Genomic DNA, 23064 nt, shown 5'->3' with positions numbered 1-23064 from the left:
ATTATTTATAAAAAGAGAATGCTATCAATCGAACTTGACTTATATTTAAAGAAAAAAAAACATTTATTTCCACACAAAGAACATAATTTAGATATAGTTATAACAATGGACAGCGCGAGGGAACTTGTGTTTAGACCAATGTCTGCTTCATAGTGGTGTGTGGCATAACTGTGGATTTCCACTGTTGAAGCACTTGTATAAGATTATATTCCTCTCATTGTCTTTGAAAAGGCAAAAAAAAAAAACAATATTTTGATACAAGTGTTAGACAGTGGAATTTCGTCATAAGGACTCAATGTATTCTTCCTAGTTCTTTGCATAGGTACTCTTAGGACCTCACCACCCGCGCTGTCGCATTAATAAAAACTGTATTTTTTTTATTTTACCATCTGGTCAGTAACCAGTATGTTTAAGTTGATTAAAATTTTTGAGCTGTATAGTTATTTTGCTGTAGGTATACATTTAGTAATTAAGGTCAAGAGGCCCCTAACATTTCCATTGTGGTCATATAATTTCCCTATTTTGTGTTTTTTTAATTTTGTTTTTATTTGCAGTAATTTTAAGATATGTCATTAAGAGATCTGATCAATATAATCTATTGTTTTATAATATTGTTGGTAATTGTAAAGTGAATTGCAAGATATATTGTGATTATTATAAGTGATATAATTGATCAGGTCTTTTTATAATCTAGGTCATAGCGCGTGCACTGCATTTGTAGCGACATTGTTAGCTTCATCTATTATTCATAAATATCATTAGATTCAATTTAAAACTACAATACAAATATCTGGATTAATATATTTGGAAATCACTTATGAATATTTAATTTTCCCTTCTAGATAATCTATTTGACTTGACTTATATATCAAGTACTTGTTAAAATACATAAAAGACATGTTTATAAAAAAAATTCTTAACCTCTTTTAAAATCACCGGAGTTTAATTACGACTTGAAGTAGGTATTTTCATACTACTACCAAGTACTATGATGACTAGTACTTCTACTGTAATTTCTTATCTGATTCTATTTCATCTCTGCTTTTTTCTAGTGCTGTACAGTATGAATTTGTTAGGAGGTCATTTAAAATAATTCTCACATTTAGAATGAGAAAGGGATGATTGCTCGCTCGATATTTTTTTATAAATCTGTTGTTCTCTAATTTATGGAATGTATTAAATTATTGACAGAAATATAGAGTATTTCCGTTTCTCATTTAATTTGTGCAAGTTTGTGAACATTGAACAATTTTAATCAAGTAACAAATTAAATAATTAAGATGACTTGTAATTTTTATTTACATACATTCCTTTTTTCCTTTTACACAAGATTTTAGGGGGTCAGGCACGAAATAGGAAAGTATTCGCAGCGCCGCTATAAGCTCGAGAAAAGCGATGTTCAAATATAATAAAAAAATATCGGTGAAGTTACGAACTCTCGCTTTTCATGCTAGGATCTTCAGAATACTACTGCTGTGACACTTGAATTAATGAATATTGTTATCGCTTCCATTATCCTAGACAAAACTAGAAAAAGACACTACAATATGTGTTAGTACAAGTGTCAGTGCAGACGAAACCCTAGTGGATTTCAGCTTAATGTGTGGTCGGAAATATATAACTAACAATGTCATCTTCACGACATATTTTGACCAATGGAGAAGCGGCAGCTACTTGTTTTAATGGTGCCATTTTCACAAATACGAAATATCTTAAAACTATCTTGTTAGATGTACGTGTATGATACATGTAGGTTAATTTGATAATGTATTTGAATGTATCAATTTAAATAGTAACTGATGATTACTACGAGAACTCCGGTTTTAAGTTTCAAATCTTGCGATTTTCGAAAGAAGTTAGGTCCTTATTTTTGCTCAGGATTACCAACCCTTAAAACTTGTAGACACCCCCCTATCAATGTCAAAAAAAACTGCAGTAAGATCATTGTGGAACTATACAATTTGTATACAACTTTTTTTGTCTGTTGAAAAAGACAACGACAATGTCAAATTGATTAAATGTTGTGAAAAGCCATCTGGAGTGTTATTTTCAGTATGATCGCTGTAGTATTAAAAAGTTCTTATTTCATTAAATGTAGCTTTTATTTCAGTGAGTTAATGTTATTTATCACTGACATAACAAATTGTATACTTTTGAGAACGAGCTCATAATTGCAGGGATATTGCTGTACACGTTATTACTGTCCGTATTAAATTGCGACATGGATGCTCAGCGCTCCCAAGTTGAAGTCCGGGCTGTATTTATTGACTGTGAACCTAATGTAAGCTGTTGGTGCACTTAAAAGACTATTGATTATTTGTGTGGTGTCTGCTAGGAGTTTGTAGACCGTAATTATATTTATGAGTAGTTATTTAAATAATGCAATCGCTGGATGCAGAAAGCGATTGGCGTGAAAGAATGGCAAGAATTGGTCATGGTTTATGCATCTATGTTTTAAAATACAAGCTGGTAATGAAGTAGTAAAGAATGTTTTGAAATTTTATTAAACTTTAAATACTTTCCATAGAAATAAGGTCCCTAACATAATTAAAATTACTTAAAGATGTATTGTAATGCTAATATAATATTTTAATCATAAAATATTCACAGAACAGAAAAGGTACATCTGACGATAGTGACAACGCCCGATTCCAACGTGAAGAACTTTTCAAACATAACAATTTACGAGAATGTAAAAAGAAATTGGCTCTTACTGTAAAAATGACAAGTGAACCCGGAGTTAGTTTTTAAGTTCAGTATTCCCTGTAGTTAGTATACATTTGTTCGTAAAAACGAACAAATAAATTATGGCTTGGTACTAAGTGGAAAGGCGTTAATACGTGATCAACGCGTGGACGCCGCGGTGCCTAGCCCAGTGGTACTGATGAATGATCGATAAACTTAATATATAAAGTTCGATGAGAAGGACTGTGCATCTTCTTTTAATTCATGGTGATCCATAAATTATGGTATTTATATAGAATCAAGTTCCTTGATGTGAATTTTAGACGAGTTCTGGGGACGAATATATACCAATTGAGCACGTGTTCGATGGTTCAAAAAGAAAGCGGGTGCGTTTACTTGACCCCTTCGTGTTGAGACTACGTCGAGAGGCGCCAGTACAGGCCTACAAGATACATAGGATAGACGTAAGGGTTTTTAAGCATCTTTTACATTTTTTTTTATTAAAATACCATGTTTTTACTGTCATCAGCGAACATTATACAATGATACTAAAGCGCACCACAAACTAAATATTTAATTAACTATCTTAAACTAAATCTGCTCAAATAAAACATTATAAAGCAATACTTGTTTATGTTCAAATTAATTATAATTTCAGACTGTGAGCGGTATATTATCAAATACAGAAGATGAACAGACGACTCGTAAAAAGAGCAAAATCGTATGTATTTAATTAAAATATCAATTTCAAATACAGTATTTAGCGTCAGTGATTACAGTGGGTAGCTACTTTTCTTGATTTTTCTTTTGAGCAACTTGAGACGAAGTGTGTTCGGTTCGGTGGTTCAAAATCCAACAAAATTTTGTATCCACTTAAGAAAGGCCATACAAAATATATGTATTTCTACAGAGCCGAGTACATGACTCTCAAACAGCAGTCCATAGTTCAGATAGTTACAAGTATCAAACAGTGCACACGTTGGAGCGCAAAAAACGTGTCAAACCTTTTCTAAACATGACTATTAATGAGATGTCTACCTTACCGGTGTATTTACAAGGTAATGATTACTATTCTTACAAATCAAAAACTGCAACATTTAGCGGAAGAACCAGCAGCAGTTGTTCAGGCCCCTTTTTGTTTTTTTTTTTTTTTATGTTCAATAAGCCAGCGCTTAACCACGATCCCACCTGATGTTAAGTGGTGATTTGGTCGAAAGATCATTTTCTTATCTCCTCTTTTTATCTCCTCTCTTCTTTAATAAATCTGAGAATGCTTTTATCTTTTCTCACTGTCACCATTGCTGAAAATATACATCTTCTTGGTCGTCGTAGTCTTAGACCTCGTCTGAGCAAACTTCAATTTTTATTTTAGGTTCCATGTTTTCGTCAGTCTCGCTATGTTCGGTTGTCCCATCGGCAGTGTCATGGCTCGGGTTACTGCTATGTTGTTTTGCGAGCGTTTCTTCCGCTTCTATGATGATTGCAAATATTTTCTTCTTCACTTGCGTTTGCATCCAGGGAGGCATAACTTTCGTACTCTTCAATATACAATTATAAAACGATTCTAGTGCATCTGTGTCTTGTGGAACTTCACTCGTATTTTCCATGTGGCATCGTTTCTTGGGACAAGTTGGCTTAATATCGTCTTCGGCATCTGTTGTGAGACATTGATCAGTTTTTTTTGTACTTGATCCCGGCACTAAGTTTTCTATTTCTATGTTCTCAGTAATTCTGTATTTCATGTGCGGCTCGAGAAACTGCATTATCTTGGCGTACTTCCAAGTTGTGATATGTGCAGGTAGGAGCTTATTTTTGCCCAATTTTGCTCGCTTGAGTGCATCTCTATGGTTATCACGAAGTTTCTTCCATTCCATTTTTGCAACTTGTACTGAAAAATAATAATTGAAAAGCTAAAGTATATAAAACATTGGCAGAGAAGGTAAATGTGTAATAAGAATATAATGCGGAGCCGCAAAGCGAACTATTTTAACGAAGTGATAAAGAGGAGGGGTAAAAAAGACTCTTTCGGAGGGAGTGAAGCCACACGCAGGCAACTGCGCCAACACCTGTATCTTTGGCCAAGCGCGCGCGAGCGCCTTTGATTTATGCGGAAAAAACCAACACCGCTACGAAGTGAGGCAAATAGTCGCGAGCGCCTGCGGGTTGTGGCAAGCTACACCAAATAAGCTCTAAACCCGTTGGCTGTTGGGCAAGTGCTCGAAAGCGCAAGTGTTGGCGCGATTGATGCGGAGCGACAGCAAGCAATACAAATGTACTGTCTATTCTTTGGTATTCCTCTTCACTCGACAAGCCTCGGCCAATATGTATAGCGGGCTTTAGCTTCGCTCCATTTTAATTTTATAATTTTTGTGTAAGACTAAGAATTTGACTTGTGAGTTACATTAAAACTCTGTTAATTTCGGAAAAACGGACCGGAGAAACGCCACAAATCTGTCTTCTTGTTTCAAATGAATAATTACACGCGCATTAGCTGCACATTCTACAACCCCGCCCCACCCCACATTCCGCCCCTCACTCGCCGTCTCACTCCGCTCCGCATCAATGGTCAGGTAGCCTGAGACTACAGAAGTGTTTTTGAAAACAGTCCCCTTTCTGCTTCGCTTTTCATATACGCGTTGCGTTTAAATTAAATAAATTTTTAAAAATATCACCGCTGGCAATTATTTTTAGATTTAGCTCAGCTTACTGTTGTCATTTGAAGTATTTGCAGCATTTGCTCATTTCATAGTCAAGCCCGGTGCCGAATAATTTGTTCCGTTACAAACAAAACTTATAGCGCGAAATCGTATTTGTACTAATACGATGGAAATGACCGTTTAATAAAATATTATTATATATCATTGTGCAGTCACTTACTGTTAGGAATTATAGACTCGTTGTTGAAATGTTTCACCACGCGACGCCAAGCATTATCCTTTACGTGCATCTCTCTATAATCTGGGTGTAATGGGTTCCAGAGACATGGATGTAGACGGACACCTTCTATGAAACTTTCCATGTGTGAAACTATAAAAAATATAATAATAACTACAATACGCTGTACATGTGACAAATCGCTTGGCGGCACACTATCGTGGGGTGACCGGCCTCGCATTGCCTCGCTACGCCTCGCGCGTGTTCGTTCCGTTCCCCCGCCGCACCGCCGGCAGGTCAGATCCCCTCCCCGCCCCTCGACCGCACCTCGCCATGCCAACGGCGGCGACGCGACCTACCGGTTACCGGTTTTTCTCGAAGCGCTCTGTGTGACGAGTCTCGACTACTGGTTTACCATAGATTTAATATTCATAACTTGATTACACATTTTATTATTTTTCCAAAAATTTTTTGGATTGAAAATATAAAAACATTTATTCAGGTTTAATTAATTGCATGGAATCTTGCTTTTTTCTGTTATATTATATCGTTTTATAATCAATTTTCCAGCTCCTAATTTAGTTTGTCGGGCTGAACGTAAGAGTACACCAATATCTAAACAAGTAAAGCGACAAAAGACCCCATCCTCTGCAGAATACTTTGACGCGGACCAAATTTCGTATTGGAATAGACCCAATTACAATCAAATTCTTTTCCAAGACAGAGAAACCCGTGATATTTTTAAAAAACGACGTCAACTCAGTATGAGAAAAAGAGGAAATCGAGGATTTAATTTCAACGACAAACAAGACAACAACTACGACATTCCAACATTAGATGATACAACATACGGTACCCTACAGCAAGATAATTTTAACAAAAGTTTAAATAATGAATATTACGATCCGTACAAAATGGAATCACCAAAATTTTATTCAAACAATGGCTTCGAAATTGATGAAGAAACTACTACTGAAACAATAAATGAATATCCGAAAGAAAGAAACAATGAAAAACAATACGCAGTTTATGAAATCGGTAACCCTGATTTGTGGTATAAGGTTAACATTCAATTGTATGAAAAATTGAGTACACCAGAAGGAAAAACTGTTTGGAATGATCTTACGAAGGAAGATGTAGCTAGGTATGTTTTATTCATATTTGTCATAAGATTAGTTTTAAAATCAACATTATTTATGATTTATATCAACATTAGTGTGAGCACGCAACACCCGGTGTGGAGCAACCAGGACATGAGTATCCAGTACCGACCCGCGGAGTGGCTGTCTCACGAAGAGTTTGCACTACCCAAAACAAGTCTCTGTTTACTGATACCTATACGCGGCACTAATATAGTTAACTCGTATCATAATTCGGATTCACATATAGGTAATTATAAAATCTAACTCTTGAATATAAAATATGTAGGATAAATATTGGCTTTTCGTAATGTTGTGACCGTGACCATGACCCTACTACTAATGGTAAAAAAGAAATACTTTAATAAATTTAAATGAAAACTTCAACATCTTATTTTAAAAATGTATATCCCATACATTTTTAAAATAAGATGAAAACCTATATGGATGAAATTATTTAAAACTTACTCTGTTTATTGATTATTAATTTACTTAATATTAACTTTGTAATTCAGATAAATTTGGGGAATTCCTGGTGCTAGCCATAGATGATATCCTTTTTGAACATACAAAAAACATGAAACAAAATTCATCAAATCTGCCTATGACTAACATATCTCAAGAATTTAAGGTATAGTTATTAAAAAGTTTCTGTTATTGTAAAGAATAATTTTATTTAAAATAGATTAGAGTAATCTGCAATGGTACAGCGAAATAAGTTAGGTAAATAAATTTGTTTGCGTGGAGTTACAACTTACAACCTACTGCTATGTACGACAATTTAGCAGTAACTGTTCATGTGGGGTTAGACAGTTCGTCGCGTTGTTATCCGGGAGTCGAGGGCGGTGATGGGCGGCAACATGGAGAGCCTGATGTTCGCGTCACGCGGCCCCGACCAGTACATGTTGATCCCGCACCGACGCCCACACCACTCGCAAATCGACGTCGAGTCTCGAGCTGATGGAAACCAATTAATCCATGTCGGGTAAGATAATCAACTTCAGACGGAAACAGTTCCATTCCATCTGACTATCTCAATGACGATGACAATGATTAAATAATTTTTATCGCCATAAATCTGTTACGTACGCGTTGTTACAAATACTAATAAACATCAAGATGATAAGTCGGTAGCCAAAAATTCTCATTTAAGTATTTTATTAATATTTCGTAACAAACAGATCTTCTGGACGCATAATGACAGCCGTGTCCGACAACACATGGCGAACAAGAACAGCGCTTACATTGCAAGTTACTAATACTGGACTGGCTGCCGCTCGCTTTAGGTATATCTCATTGTCTTAAGTATCTATCTCTTTAATATAAATACACATGCCTTAGGCAGACAGATAGGCAGACAAAGATTACGGTACGGATACTACATATAATGTCTTTTTTATTAATTCTCTATTGAGCTGCAAACATTAATTCTATTAGGGAAGAAGTTGTAATAGTAATAAACTGCAATTAAATAAAAGTTATTGTTTCAAATAGAGTGGCTGCCCGCGATTGTGGCCCCGGTGTACTTGATCAGGTAGGCTACAAGGAACCCGTCGCAAAGGCAGTGCTCATACCGCCGAAGCACACACAACGTTTCCTCCTCGACCTGCCTTTCGAAATACCTGACGACTCCGCACATTGCTATGGTATTAATAAAAACCTGTTTAAACATTTTAATCAGGTAAAAAATGTAATCGTTAATTGCATTTATTCTAATTGTTTCAGTAACATTGTTGAATGACGACGACGAGTCTGTAGCGGTGAGAGACGTGACAATCAAGAAGAACGACCGGTGTTTTTGCGTGTGGCATTGCAAATGCGTCTGTTTAAGTAAGCACATTAACTGCCTGCTAAATAGTCATTGGTCTTTAATGTGTACCCTTAGTGTAGATTTAGTTTGAGAAATCTACACTGACTTAAAAAAAACCGTAAGTTTTATTTCACGCTGCTACGTGAAATAAATGTAGACGTAATGTACGTGAGATAACAATATGGTTTCGTATGAATGTTTCGGTAGTGTAAATCCACGGTCTACGAATGTTCGTGAACGTGAACGGCTTCTATTTGTACTTTATCAGGCGCAGATCCAAAATTGATCTGCGAGGAGCTGGGCGAAGCGCAGCAGCTGGCGGCGGGGCTGAACCCTGAGCAGCGGCCGCGGCACGTGCGCTCGCTCTGCTACGCCGACAGCACCACCCTCAACGTCTTCGTCCTCGTCACCGGCGTGCTCGCCGCCCTGCTCGCTCTCGGTGCCTATGTCACAGAGATAATAGTCTTTTTATACCTACATCTGCATTAAAGTTACATTCATAATCGATGAGCTCGAACGCTAACTTAACCAATTTAACGTATTATAAAGTTTTAAATGTATCAGTTTGTTCCCAGTACTGTCCGAACAAATTTATTAATTACATAGTAATGGAACTATCGAGTCAAGAGTCAAGTAAATGATTAATTTATTGCCGTGCTCTCAGGTGTAATTAAAGCAGTTTTGGGTCTGATTATACGGAGTGTTGCCGTGTTGTGGTTGGACCGTCTCTTAAAGATGCCTCGGAGGCTCGAGCACTATTATGAGACCTCACTACGATACCGCCGTGTCATTTATGACAATGAAGGCTGGCCGGTACACCCAGACACAAATAAGCGGACTGTTCAGTACATCAACAAGTAAGATAACTGAGCTTATGTAAGATAACTGGGGTAAATCGCAAGTAAGGTAAGCACTTAGTGGCATATGTTTCAGGTCTATGGAATTCGTATTGAATCTATTATTCTTCATTATAATACCGTGCGTTATCGTTGGCGACGCAGTGCGCTACCTCATTTCGAAGTGTACTTATTCTGAAACGGTTCCCAGAACAAAACCAAGTGATGTTAAAAAGATATACAGCGGTCAAGACATTCAGGTATTTTGTGTAAACGTTCGATTTTTTTAATCAGCAAGGAATTGCACTTAGTAAGGAAATATATCGAAATTATAGATACTAATAATATTTGTTCATAATGTTTGAATTAAAGTGCAATTCCTGGCTGTAGGAAGTGAGACACTCTGCGACGGCTCACTGCAAAAAGTTGCGCACGTGGATGAGCTCGTACGCGGAAGAACTGTCCGCCGACATCTGGCAGAAAGGTTTAAGCATTGAAGAATCGCCCGATCCTTTAACTGTAAGTGTTTAACTATTATATATGTATTGTATAATCAAATTTGTCTTCTCTATACATGTCTAAACTATTGATTGAATAGTGATGAAACTTTAGTTGGCTGTTCTGAGAACGCCAGAGAAGGTTCCTGTGTTATTTTTTTTAACGTTGCTTAAAATACAATAAAAATAACATTAATTATTCCGAACGAATTGAACGAATTGCTTAATTCATAAGAATATTTTATGGTAATAGAACTTTTATTTCATAAACTACAAGAAAAATGGTAATTTTTCAGATGCGGCCTCTACTTCGCGACGATTGTTGCCGCAGTCGCAGGTCGGATGAATTGTTATCATCGTGCGCCGACTCCGAACAAGACGATACTGAATATGTTCTTATGCAGATGCAGAAGAGTCGGGAATCGCTTGCTGTAAGTTACAGTCATAACTTTATCCTATTCAATCGTTTTATGAAAAACTACAAATTACAGTTAAAAGAATTAAAAATTATGGACGTGGTTTAGGTATAAGTTATTTAAGGTATGACTTTTACATATTACAAACACATAAGCATAAGTATGTATGTACTTAAACAGAGTATAATTTAATTGATTGTAAAAACTTTTATCCTCCTTGTTCATTTTTGACTCATAATCAACTATATTTAAAGTTAAGACCATTTTATATAGTATTAGTTGTTTTCAACAGAGAAGTCAAAGAAAACTTACGGAAGCGTCGTCGAAAAGTCAATGGAAAGACGACATGATACCTAGTACTAGTAAGCGATAAGGATATGTTGTTGTTCTTCTTCTTCTTGAGGTGCCTCTCTGATTAGCGAAGATTGGCGGTCAGTTCTCCATATTTCTGTTTATCCCTTGCGAGGCGAAACACTCGCCACACTCGCAATTCCAGTCCACTCTCTGATTGTATGTTGTTGTTGGTATTATATAAATATTTTATTTAATGTGAATCTGTGTGATTAAGAAGTGTTACTTTAAGTTGATATAGATTAAAGTTTCAATCTTTTTTTCATGTGCCTTACTGTTTTATTATTGTTTTATAGTCAATGTATATTTTTAATTGTAATTATTTTTGAAATTAAATAAAACAATTTACCTACAGAGTTTCATTTTTAAAACTGCGAATTTTCAGTGTCACCATATTGTTATAAAATATATTGTTATCACTGTTTTTCAATGAGAATGAGAGGGATGCCAATATGATTTGTAAACGGATGTTCTGGCAGTTGACTCACGATTAAATTGTTAATCACAAAGTAGTATAAACAGCCTAACAACATTCAAGTCATATAAGGACACAATGATAAAATATACAATAAAACACTCATGGGAAAGAAAAAAATAAACTTGTTATAAATATATAACAATTTCTCAACAATTTGGAGAATTTTGATGTTTTTTTTGTATTATCAGCCAAAACCTGTGATCTTCCGTAGTGTACGTATTTTCCTTAGATCCTGAATATGATTTTTATTTTTTTAAACTACCTTTCCTTGATGAGGAGCTTTGTAATTGGTTGAATTTTACTCTTTGACGAAAATTTGTCAATGTCAAATGTGACATACTCGTTGATCATGTGACGCTTGTTGACTTTGATGTGCGACATCATTATGAAATGCGATTAATTGAATCTTCAATTATTATTTGATTACTTTTTTAATAAACTAAAACTAAAATAGTATTTTGGTGTTATATACTATTCATCATTTTAAACGTAAAGAAACCATATTTTCCTTCATTTTAATAGGAAATGTGAGTTATGCGTAGTCTATTCCGACCTCTTGCTATATTTAGGAAGGCCTTACAATCTAACAGAGCTGTTCAGTTGAAACATCCATTTACAACAGGTACAACGTCTTTATACATCTATAATATTAGAGACAGTGAACACGTGTGCAAGCTATTACAGCAGAAAACCTTGCACTGTGATATCGATGGACAAATGCCAAGAATCATAATTTTCATACGATTCATGTTATTTTTTTCATTTTAGCGTTAGTGTGGAGAGCTATGGAAGATAAAGAGTCACTGAAAAAACGGCTTACTCCACTTCAATACCATGTTACTCAAGAAGCTGGGACAGAAAGACCTTATACAGGTATATATAACATTAAGGCTAAAATAAATAATATTAAAATGTAAATATGTTTTACTAAAATTAAAATTTATTAGCTTCTTACGTCTTTAATTTGTCTCTTGCTCTGTGTTGAGTTTAATCAAAGTCTTTAATGTTAAATACATAAATTATTTTAGGTTGTTTCAACAAATTTTATGAAGAAGGGATGTATGTCTGTGTAGTATGTAGACAAGAGCTGTTCAGCTCTAAAACTAAGTATGACTCTGGATGTGGCTGGCCAGCATTCAATGATGTTCTTGCTAAGGAAAAAGTGACATTACACCAGGATACCAGTGCAGGTATATGGCATATATTTTGATCATAATTTACAAAAGTAATTTAGTTTAACCAATTTACTAACAGCTTGTGGGATACAAATATCAAAATAATATCCACTATCTAAAAAAATGTACTTGAATTATCTTATCAGTTGACCTTAAAACATATGAATATAAAGTAATAAGAACAATATATTATTTAGATACAGTAGAGTGAACATTGTCATGGATACAATTTTAATTTGACTATTGAAGTCAATCAAGTGGAATCAAATCCAATGTCATTTACTGGGTTTAGTGCATAACTTTCAATCTGGTTAGGCTAATTATAGATAGGTTTTAAGTTAAAACCCTACCTAAATTAAATACTCCTTCAAAATTATAAGTTACTCTTTATCATTGCATGAACAATCAGAGCTTTTCATACTGCTTTGACACATACATGTCATTTTTTTGGCTTCTTATTCAGTCATTAAGCTATTAATGTTAGAGCACTATATCATGCTAATATTTTCTAAAGCTATATAAGCCATTTTTTTATTTATTCTTGAAACACTTTTTACTTTCAAATGTTCCAAACATTATTATTACTTTGTTTACCATCTTGCTTTTGTTTTAGAAATACTAAAATACTAATAGTAATTTATTATACCACAAAGTTTTGACATGTTTATTTTTAATCTATACTTTATGCCTCTGAATAATGGAATAAATTACACTTGGGAGAAATAAAATAGTTGCCTTTTTTTTCAATATTTTAAAACAAATTATGTTTATATTACACATCTGATGATTTGTATAGTACATGTTTTTTATTCATGATTGTACAGTAATTCAATATTTTAATGATTTATATAAGTGTACTACCATTATATATTTCAAGAAAATATTAGTTATAGAAAAATTATATATTGTATAAAACTAACCAACTCTTTAAGAGGCACCTGTTATCTAATAAATTGATTGGTGGTTTGACCTTTAATTCAACAAGTATTTACATAGTGTTAACTGATACCTCTATTTTTAAGAATTGTACAAAATTCCTATTTTTATTTATGGCACTACTATATATTATTGAACTTGCTAAATGAGGTGATGGAAAATTTTGGACTTGGTGCTAATGCATTTTTTTATCTTTTTTGTCTGTCTTGCCCGTGTCCTTGACAAACCTGAATTACAATCCTGCCCACCACAAAACAACCGTAAGTCGGCAATTGATTGGTAATACTAATTTTATGTATTTTTATACTATTTATTATTTATGCTTATTTTCTTTTATATTTATGGTAAATCCATAATACATTTCAAATCACTCACATATATTATTTTTAATTGACACTTATCATAATGCTTTACACTATAAAATTTATTTTGGAATATCATTGAATAAAAATTTCGTCGTTGATTGTGGCGGACATATATATATATATATATATATATATATATATTGCGTATCATAAAACTGTTGCACGTTTATTACACTGCATTACCATATTGTCACTTTAACAATTATTGTGGAATGTGCATGACATTAATTTGCAATTATCCCATTCCTCATTTTGTCCCGCCTTGTCCCGTTCCATTCTGCTCCATCTGGATGGATGCCGGGCCGCGCGGACGACGGCCGCCGCTTCGACTACAAACTCTGCACTCCTCACTACACGAACAATGAAAATCATATGGGATAATGTTATAAATGCATCACCACTGTTACTGTGATGTGTAAATAAACGGCTTGTCGGTGAATGGACTCGGTATATGGAATTAAAGTTGGAGCAAATATATTACTGGTTTTAACACGGCCAGGTTTGGTGCGAACTGAGGTGCGATGCTCCAAGTGCTCTGCTCACCTGGGACATGTGTTCAATGATGGCCCGGCGCCCACCAAGAAACGTTTTTGTATTAATTCCGCATCGTTGGACTTCATACCGGCGGAGGAAAGAACGGACTAACTGTCATAGAAAGTTATTTCATATTACACATAAATATTAAATTCTATGACCTCGCACTTTTCAGGGCAAAGGTAACATAAATAAAAGCTACATTTTCTTATTTTGTCAACACTAATGGGGAGTATATTTTTGATGTATGATATTTGAAACTTTGTAATTTTAATGTAAACATATTTGCTATAATTACTGTGTATTATTATAGGTGTAAATACATACTTCAAATAGGATTAAAATAAATAAGATTAAATGGCTTATATTATGTACCCATTTATATTTATATACATTATTTGAAAAGCTGTTTGAGTAAGAATACTTAAATACACTTGGTATTATTTTTAACTTTTATTGCTATCTTAAATATTTTTTATACAGGGTTTTTTTTAATTACTAGAAAAAAAGAATTCAGTAATGTAGAGATCAATTAACAAATTAAACTTTTAAAAAATCCGTAAAAGCATGGAAACAATACTTTTTATTTTTATTAATGAAAATTTGAAAGTTAATGATTTTTTTCTGTTATTTAAAAAATAGCCCTGTATGAAACATCTAAATGTTACATAATTATTTAGAAGCAACAAGTAAACAAGTTATTTACCTATTCCATAAGTTGTTTACAAATAAATTAAACATATCCATTTTTTATTAATCTTACTTAGAGTTGTAAACTAAGTACAATAAACATTATATGGATCCAATAATTTTTTTTGTGGATATCTAATTTTAGGTCCAATTTTTATAAACCAAAATATATATATCACTTACAAAATTATTGTTACTATATTTTTTTTTGTATGTATGTATTAATATTTTTTATTATATGAAAAGCGCGAGGTCTGACAATTATAACAGTTTAAAGGCCATAGTAAATTAATGGATAACATTATTAGGTAATATATTATATGTATGTTGTTTAATATATTTTAATATTTAATTTTTGTAAATGGAAAAGTTAAAAGGCTTTGCAGTAATCTTGAAAATAATATAATACCAATGTTGCCTCTAGAATATTTATATTATATATTAAATTATTTTCTTAGGACAGCAAGGATGATTTACTTACACTGTATTTGAGAATAACATAATTCATTTAGAGTTCTTCCAAAATATTTATGCAATTTTTATTTCAGTTTAAAATGTTCTTAAGTGTTTAAAATTGCATAACAATACGATATAAGTATCAGTTAGAAGTCATTTCATAAAATGTATATTCTCAAGGCTAACCTTTTTCTATTTATTTTTTAAATTGCATAATAAAAAAATATTTTGCTATGTGCCTTAACTTAGTTAAACACACATACCTCAATGTAAAACATTTTAGTTACCAAATTAAGTCATTTTATTTAATAATACTTCTAACAATATTTTACCGAATATTATGTTTATTTCAATGATTTATAGTTTGTTTTGTATATTTAATATCCTTTCGAATTGTGATGTGGTAGTGAAATTAATGCAATAAATATTTTATGCCAATTTGTTGTTTTTTTTTAAGATAATAATATAAAAGCTAATGTGGATAAGGTCGTAACGAATTAAAACATATTATAATTGTGAGTCTTTTTATTATAGTATGGTTGTATTTTATATGCACAAGTTGCTTAGACATGGCACTGGTGTTATACAACTCTCAAATATTATGAAAACCATTAAAATTTCTCATATTTCATTACATTCATTAAATACATTTCAAATTAGATTACATACATAATTACAGTTATATTTTATATCTTACCAAATGCATACTCCAAATTCAATTTCATGATCACAATATTGTTTGCCTTAAAATTTAGTCTGATTCTAAATGTTTTTGTTAAAAAAACCTCCCCCATCAAAATTTGGCTACATATTTGCATATTTCTATGTTATTGCACATTTTAGCAGTGGTTGGTGCTGACATGATTTATGTGCATTATCGTAATAGGCCACATTTGAATGTCAAACATAGTCTATATTAGGCCTCAAGACGACGAGTATTTAATAATTAATATATATAAATCTTATCTTGCATTTAAAATGATATGCTAATAGCTCCAGATATATGTAAAAAGCAAAATAAAAATAAAAAAAACAAACATTAATAATGATAATTCACCGTCACATTGCACCAACCTGGAACAAATGCAAGAACTCTACATAGCTTTAATTGGTCACTTTGTATTGTCAAAAAGTACTAATCACTGCTTTATTTGTATCAACAGTTTACAGCAAGTGACACTCATTTTCTTCATTTCTGTTAACATCATTCCTCTCAAACATTCAAAACATACTCTCTTCTTCTAGCTTAATAAAAAATAGCAAACATAAACAATTTCAAACGAAATTTAATGGCGTCTTCTGGCACAACCTAGACACGAAAGCAGAGAGACAATCACAATAAATGCACTTTACACAGGTGTCCAGAGTTCATTTTGCTTGCATTTATTTTTTGTATCCAACTCTAGCTATTGAGTACTATTGTCTTATTATATTATAATTATAGAAGGTAAACAATCTCTCATATTCTATCTAAGTTTCGTAACTGTAATTAATTTACAATTGTTCATTTAAAAGCTTATTAATACTTTTGTGCCACAAAAGATGCCGACCTTTCTGATTTCAAATATAATCAATAAACTATATAAACTTAATACTAGGTAAATGCTTCAATTTGATGACTAACAATAAATGGATCCATCAAAATATTTTTGTTTATTAATACTTAAAGTAACAATGTGTTCAATTTAAAACAATACAATACGTTAACTTTGCTACTGTAAATACATTCATGTCAAAAATATTAAAATCGCAATCGTGATAAAACTGTTATTTAGATATATAAATGTCATTAGGATAAATAATACATAAGCAGATAAAAAAATATAAATACAATGATAATGTATAACTATACATAAAACTAGCTAGCATTTACTGACTGACTATAATAAGCAATGTAAGCCAACATATATACCATTTATAGGATCAAATCTCAGTCAAAATTAATTCATAATTTGTATTGATATTCATTCACTCACTAGTTTCATCGAAATACTTGATTTTAAAAACCCTCTTAAAGCGGGACCTTAATTTAAACATTATTCTTAAATAGGAAACACTCTTCATATCATTATTATTTCCAAGTTATAAAACTGTCAACTTTTCCCTTTAAACAACCGCATCTAAGGCGGGGACTAATACGTCGCCCCGAGGGACCTCGCCTGTAATCAGTATATGCCTCGTACCACTCCTGCTACCGCCCACAAACTGTGCGAACGAATCAGTCTACTGCTGCCACAATCTCCTGGCTACCGTCACAGTCAAAAGCTGATCCGGCTATATTACTATTACAGAACTACAGTACATCTACTATTTATACTTTACAACTTCTAAAAGTTAACCGCCAGTCTTCATTTGCAGATTATTTTGTTACGTTCCAAATTTCATTCCTAACACTACAGTATATCTACACCCTATAAAGCCCATCGATTCGTTCCGCAGTAAACTGATCCCCCGCTGGAGCTAGCCAACTTTAATAAATAATGTTTCTACACAATACTACAGAACTTTACAACTACTGGACTGCACATTTATTAACGATTCTTTTGTAAAAATACGATCACTTCTGTAACCTAACGCAGCCACTTTACAAAACAAGCTTCACTGACAACATACTTTACCATAACACACTGCATAATGCTATTGCCGAATGTTCGCAGCTTACATGTTTAGTTTGGTTCGTATGTCCGTACGTGTACAGCACGTGTAGGCACGTGTAGGCACGCGTAGGCACGTGTACAGCACGTGTAGGCACGTGTAGGCACTGGGGGCGCTAGTGTCGCGCGGGCGCTGCGGGCGCCGGTGGCCTGCGCTAATGTCCTTTTGCAGCCTCTTTTGCGGCCATAATTAGGGGAGTTAGAGACGCCAACGGTCTTGCCATCTTCAAAAATGGATGCTGTAATGAAAATAATGCAATTACCAATAAGTTAGAGACTGTGTAAATGTTAATCTTTTTTCAAAAAGTTATAATTTAGTTTAGTTAAGACAGAGTGGCCAGTTCATTTTTAGACTTGGCTCTCAGTAGTAGAAATTACCTTAAGTAAATCTAATGCAGTTGCGCGCCTTTCTACATCGACTTCTAGACATTGATCTAGAAAATCCTGAAATACAGTGCTCAGCTTTTCCTTGTCTTTGATATCGGGCTTGCCATTCGTCGCGATCAAATAAAGTGCCCGAAGTGGATTTTCATTTAGGTATGGAGGTTCGCCTTCGATCATTTCAATCGCCATTATACCTAAGGACCATACATCCACCTGTAAAATATTTTACAATTAAATACGAAAATTTAAATGGAGTTATTAGCGATCCTCTTATCTCTAACTCACCTTTGGTCCATACTGCTTTCTTGTCACAACTTCAGGGGCCATCCAATACGGCGTCCCCACCATTGTCGTTCGTTTATTTTGCTCCGGCGATATTTGCGCACAGAAACCGAAGTCAGCTATAAAAGAATAACATAATGATGAGTTTTATAGAAAGAAAATTATTCATAAGAGAAATATATAAAAATATTTGTATACTTACTTAATTTAACTTGTCCGTCCAAGCCGAGCAGTATGTTGTCGGATTTAATATCCCGATGTATGACATGGTTGGTGTGCAGGAAGTGCAGCGCCTGCAGCACCTCGCGACACACCGCCGCGATCTGCCCCTCGTCCATACACGTCTCCGTCACCACGTCCGTCAGAGACCCGCCCGCAAGGTACTCCATAACAACCCATAATTCCTGCATAGACAAAGTGTTAATTGTTAAAAAAAATGATCTAGATATATGCTTTTATAATGCTTGTTAATTTAGAATGTGAAAACCGAATCAATCACTACATATGCTTATCTAAAATGGAGATTGCAACATATAATTCAAAATAAAAAACATGTATTTATTAATTTGGTTCATTGCCACGTATATCTTACTAATATTATAAATGCGAATGTTTAGATAGATGTATGTTTCTTTGAAGGTATCTCAGGAACGGCTCAACGGAGCTCAATGAAATTTGGCATAGGTGTAGATCATAGTCTGGAAGAACACATTGGCCACTTATTATGTTTTTTTTTTCATTCCGCGCGGACGGAGTTTTGTATAAATGGGATGAAAAGCCTTACCTCATTGACGAGATAACTGTCCAGGTAATTGACAACGTTGTTGTGTTTATTCTCCCGCATCACGAGGATCTCGTTGATGATTAGCTCCTTTTTGGGCTGCTGGCTGAGGTTCATCTGCTTGATGGCTACCTCCATGCCGGTCGATGTCTCTATGGCCGTGTACACCGTACCTGACGCACTGGAATATTATTTTATCAAATGTTATTCGTAATTCAGGACAAGTTTTAGATTGATACAAAAAACATTTAACGATATGAACTTACCCTTGGCCAATTTTCTCCATTTTGGTGTACTTTCTATTTGGATCACCAACACTAACAATTGTTCTTAATTTTTCTAAAATTTCTTCATCTGTCATCTTTTTCTTTCTTTGCTGTTGTCCGGTTGCTCGTCTGCAGATATATGATCTTTATAAATTACAATTTATCTTTGTAGTAATAGTCGTGCTTTTAATTTTTTTTCCTATGTTCACTATACACCCTATATATTAACTAGTTTAGATTATTAGACTAGTCACTAGTATGTTTACCCCGTGTCAGTGTTGGTCTGTGCGCCGTTGGCGGGGGGCGCGATGGGCACGTGCGGGGGGTGCTGCGGGTGCGGGGGGTGTGGGGCGTGCGCGGGGGGCGTCTGCGGGGCGGCCTGCGCCGGGTTCTTATTGCGGTCCAGTGGCAGCGGTGACCCACCCACATCCACTCGGCTGCATATCTGGTAACAGAGAAATTTTGTTTATCAAAGGTTAATTAATTATACATAAGCCAACTAAGTATTTTAACTGACAGACAATTTGAATGTTTGTCAGTTGCTCCCAAACTTTACCGAACTACATAATGCTTTAATTTCTTTTTAAAAGTAAGAGATACTCTACTCTCCATTTGTTGAGTGAAAAATTAATTTTTAAAATGATTGTATGAGAGTCGTTGAGGGATACGTAAATAGTCAAACGAATTGCAGTAAAAGTAAGTGCTAACCGAATGAGTTGTTATAGCAGGATGTGCGACATGCGGCGGCGACGCGGGCGCAGCAACCGGCCTCGGTGGAGGAGCTTCCTCTTCCTCTATGGGTTTTGTATACTAAAAATACAAGGAGTTGAATATTTAACAAACTATCTTTTTATATTAAATGAGAGAAAGAATGATAGGATCAAAAATAGTACTATCGTTTATCAAATATTATAGCAAGTGATAAATTTACAAAAACATTTAAACATCTCAAATTTTTGACGTAATAAGGAAAGTACAGAACATAGATAAAACTTACAATACTCTTAGTGCGGTCGGGCCGAGACGGTGGCGGTGGCGGCGGCTCCGGGTGCTCCGTGTCTGTTGGAGTTGATGAAGATGGACTGCTTGAGGATACTCGCGATACTGAAGACCCTATACAATGTAAAAAAAAGTATACATCAGTAACACTACTTTGTCTGATGTGTGAGACACCCGGAAGCCAATTTTTTTTCTATTTACTTTTTTTTTTATAATAATCTTTACCTGAATGAGTGGTATGCATTTGCGCAGAGGTCATGTATTTGGATGCTGGTGGCTGGGTTGCAGACGCATCATACCACTTGAGGACGTCAAGAACGGCTTGAGGATTGCTCTTCTGTTCTTGTTTACTAATATTAGAGGCCATTAGTAGCCTCGCCCAGGCTTCCGGCATGCCCTGTGCAATGGACAATACAGAAATTGTTTGAATAATATACTAATACAATATTTCACTATTATTTACATCCTATATAAAATCACAAGGCAAGAAAATAAACAGTAGAATTATAGAAATACTGAATTGTTCTTATAGAAATGGCTTTTGCTAAATGGTAAGCAACGGCAACAAATATGAAACATTTTATTTATAGTGAATTATAATAAAAATAGAATTAAGAAGAAACTAGCTAATATGATAATATTCTTTTTTGCTACCAGCATAAAATAAATTTTGTATTATTCATAGAGTAGTGAAAAGAACATCCTACAAATAAACATTATGTAATATTAAAGTTTACATACTAATAAACTAACAAACCTTTTACAAAATATAATTGAACATAGCATTAAGCAATATTTAAAAAAATGACATAAAATAACAATGCATAAACTTATATATAAGCTATTACTTACTGTCATAGGCAGCTTGAAACAAAAGCGGTCATACATGGAATTCCATAATATGTAATTTTATATCAGAAAATATACATTGTTATAAGACATTTGTCAACTAAAACACTACCAATGCTTTTATCTTATAGGTATATTTAATTTACCAATTGGTATCATCACACTATGAGATTATTAAGTTTAGGTTTTGGACTATGCATAACATGCATCAATAATTCTGACTATGTTTTAACTCTTGTAAATATACTATTTCAAAACATATACTTTATATCTAAATTATTAGGCTATTTAAACAATTTCAAAGACCTAAAAATACTATGAAATATTTTCAATTTTGAATATAACTACAATATATTCATATAATCATGGGTTCTTCGTAACATTTAAAAAGCAAAAATGCAATACATATATATTATAAGGCAAAAAGCTTGATTCTAAACATAAGCTTTTGGATATCAAATAATAATTTTTTATTTAACTAACAAATTGCAAATAAAAATTGAATTTTGTGATTTCAATAATGTTTATTCCACACTCCAATCCTTTATCAATATAATTCTCTTAATAATATAAAGATGTCTTATATCTTTGCATAATGTTAGATTTTTTCTTAAAATTGATCTAAGGATAATATTTGTAACATCCATTACCATAGCAAAAATAAGCAAAAGGATATTTGACTTACTGTAAATTCTCCAGTAACTGCATCAAAACCTACATGTACTGTATGTTCAAAATTGGTTGGATAGCTAATATTAGGTTTATTATCATTATGAGCTGTACTTTTGGAGCCTTTTATTTTAGCTTTTAGTGTTTTCTTTTTCCTATCACCACCATCATCAGGTTCTGTAAATATAAATTGATTATTATAAATTTCAAGTTAATCTATCATTATGATTCACAGATCACTATGAGTACAAGCCTGAATTCATGACCAGATTTTCTATAAGTTCCCATTGTGCAAAACAATGATAATATGTATAAGGAAAGTGACTCACTCAAAAAAATGGATTGGTACTGAATATATTACATTACCTTTTGGCAGTGGCCTCATATCCACAGAAGCCACGGAGTCTCCGCGATCGGTAGCTCGGTTACTAGTCAAACGCACCGGAGGCGCGGGCGGTTTGTCTTCATCGCTCGACATTATGCAAACTTTTCCGAGTCCTACAAATAGTTACAATATGTTCCAATATACTACTGCAAAACATGTTGGTTATGACGCAAACATGATATTTATTATTGTCTAATATTTGGGTGATTTAAGCTTACGAATCTATAGAAAAGGGGTTCAATTAAATGTAACGAAGGAGCACACTACTGTGTGGACATTAGAAACCATAACATTACTCACGGACGCGCCCCGCACACAAAATTAAAACAAAATCCAGTCGCTAGCACGATTTCTTACTTTATAATACACTTACCTCTAGAATTATGAAAAATAACAACAATCCCAAAAGCTATAATTCAATCACATTTCCATATTGTATTGTATTCAGAACACTGAAATTATAGACCAATGAAAAGAAAATTGTGAACTATTTCACATAAAAAACGACGACAGCATTTATGACTAGTGCCGCCATTTATAAACGTCGCAAAGC

General features: G+C 33.8%; 4 protein-coding genes across 5 annotated transcripts; 2 read left to right on the top strand and 2 right to left on the bottom strand.

The window, feature by feature from the left end:
- The first annotated feature begins 2043 nt into the window (after positions 1 to 2043).
- Positions 2044 to 10745, top strand: LOC106712251. The gene is made up of 17 exons (XM_045686591.1): positions 2044 to 2281; positions 2611 to 2739; positions 3009 to 3240; positions 3564 to 3743; positions 6130 to 6703; positions 6776 to 6948; positions 7214 to 7329; positions 7508 to 7683; positions 7880 to 7984; positions 8193 to 8344; positions 8424 to 8528; positions 8777 to 8947; positions 9173 to 9365; positions 9442 to 9604; positions 9735 to 9863; positions 10138 to 10272; positions 10550 to 10745. The coding sequence occupies exons 1-17, from the start codon at positions 2222 to 2224 to the stop codon at positions 10628 to 10630; spliced, it is 2874 nt and encodes a 957-aa protein (XP_045542547.1). The 5' UTR covers positions 2044 to 2221; the 3' UTR covers positions 10631 to 10745.
- LOC106712475 lies at positions 3836 to 5859 on the bottom strand. The gene is made up of 2 exons (XM_014505062.2): positions 5563 to 5859; positions 3836 to 4573 (listed from the first exon to the last, which is right to left on the bottom strand). The coding sequence occupies exons 1-2, from the start codon at positions 5798 to 5800 to the stop codon at positions 4020 to 4022; spliced, it is 792 nt and encodes a 263-aa protein (XP_014360548.2). The 5' UTR covers positions 5801 to 5859; the 3' UTR covers positions 3836 to 4019.
- Positions 10746 to 11431: 686 nt separating the features above from the next.
- LOC106712307 (methionine-R-sulfoxide reductase B1) lies at positions 11432 to 14398 on the top strand. Of its 2 annotated transcripts, none has more exons than XM_014504817.2 (4): positions 11432 to 11708; positions 11855 to 11959; positions 12115 to 12276; positions 14026 to 14398. In XM_014504817.2, exons 1-4 carry the CDS (start codon positions 11621 to 11623, stop codon positions 14205 to 14207), a joined length of 537 nt encoding a protein of 178 aa, XP_014360303.2. In that variant the 5' UTR covers positions 11432 to 11620; the 3' UTR covers positions 14208 to 14398. The 2 variants fall into 2 exon arrangements, with proteins under 2 accessions (XP_014360303.2, XP_014360304.2); XM_014504818.2 differs by having other exon boundaries at positions 11434 to 11708; positions 14062 to 14369.
- A 2834-nt stretch (positions 14399 to 17232) lies between these two features.
- Positions 17233 to 23051, bottom strand: LOC106712289 (serine/threonine-protein kinase Pak). Its single transcript, XM_014504788.2, has 13 exons — positions 22885 to 23051; positions 22493 to 22624; positions 22143 to 22303; positions 20834 to 21005; positions 20607 to 20722; positions 20318 to 20419; positions 19876 to 20054; positions 19610 to 19738; positions 19347 to 19524; positions 18765 to 18966; positions 18566 to 18681; positions 18275 to 18493; positions 17233 to 18135 (listed from the first exon to the last, which is right to left on the bottom strand). Exons 2-13 carry the CDS (start codon positions 22602 to 22604, stop codon positions 18052 to 18054), a joined length of 1770 nt encoding a protein of 589 aa, XP_014360274.1. The 5' UTR covers positions 22605 to 22624; positions 22885 to 23051; the 3' UTR covers positions 17233 to 18051.
- Positions 23052 to 23064: the final 13 nt, after the last annotated feature.

This window comes from Papilio machaon, chromosome 3 (genome assembly GCF_912999745.1).
Source record: "Papilio machaon chromosome 3, ilPapMach1.1, whole genome shotgun sequence".
NCBI lineage: Eukaryota > Metazoa > Arthropoda > Insecta > Lepidoptera > Papilionidae > Papilio > Papilio machaon.
This window is presented reverse-complemented; position numbering and strand designations above follow the sequence as displayed.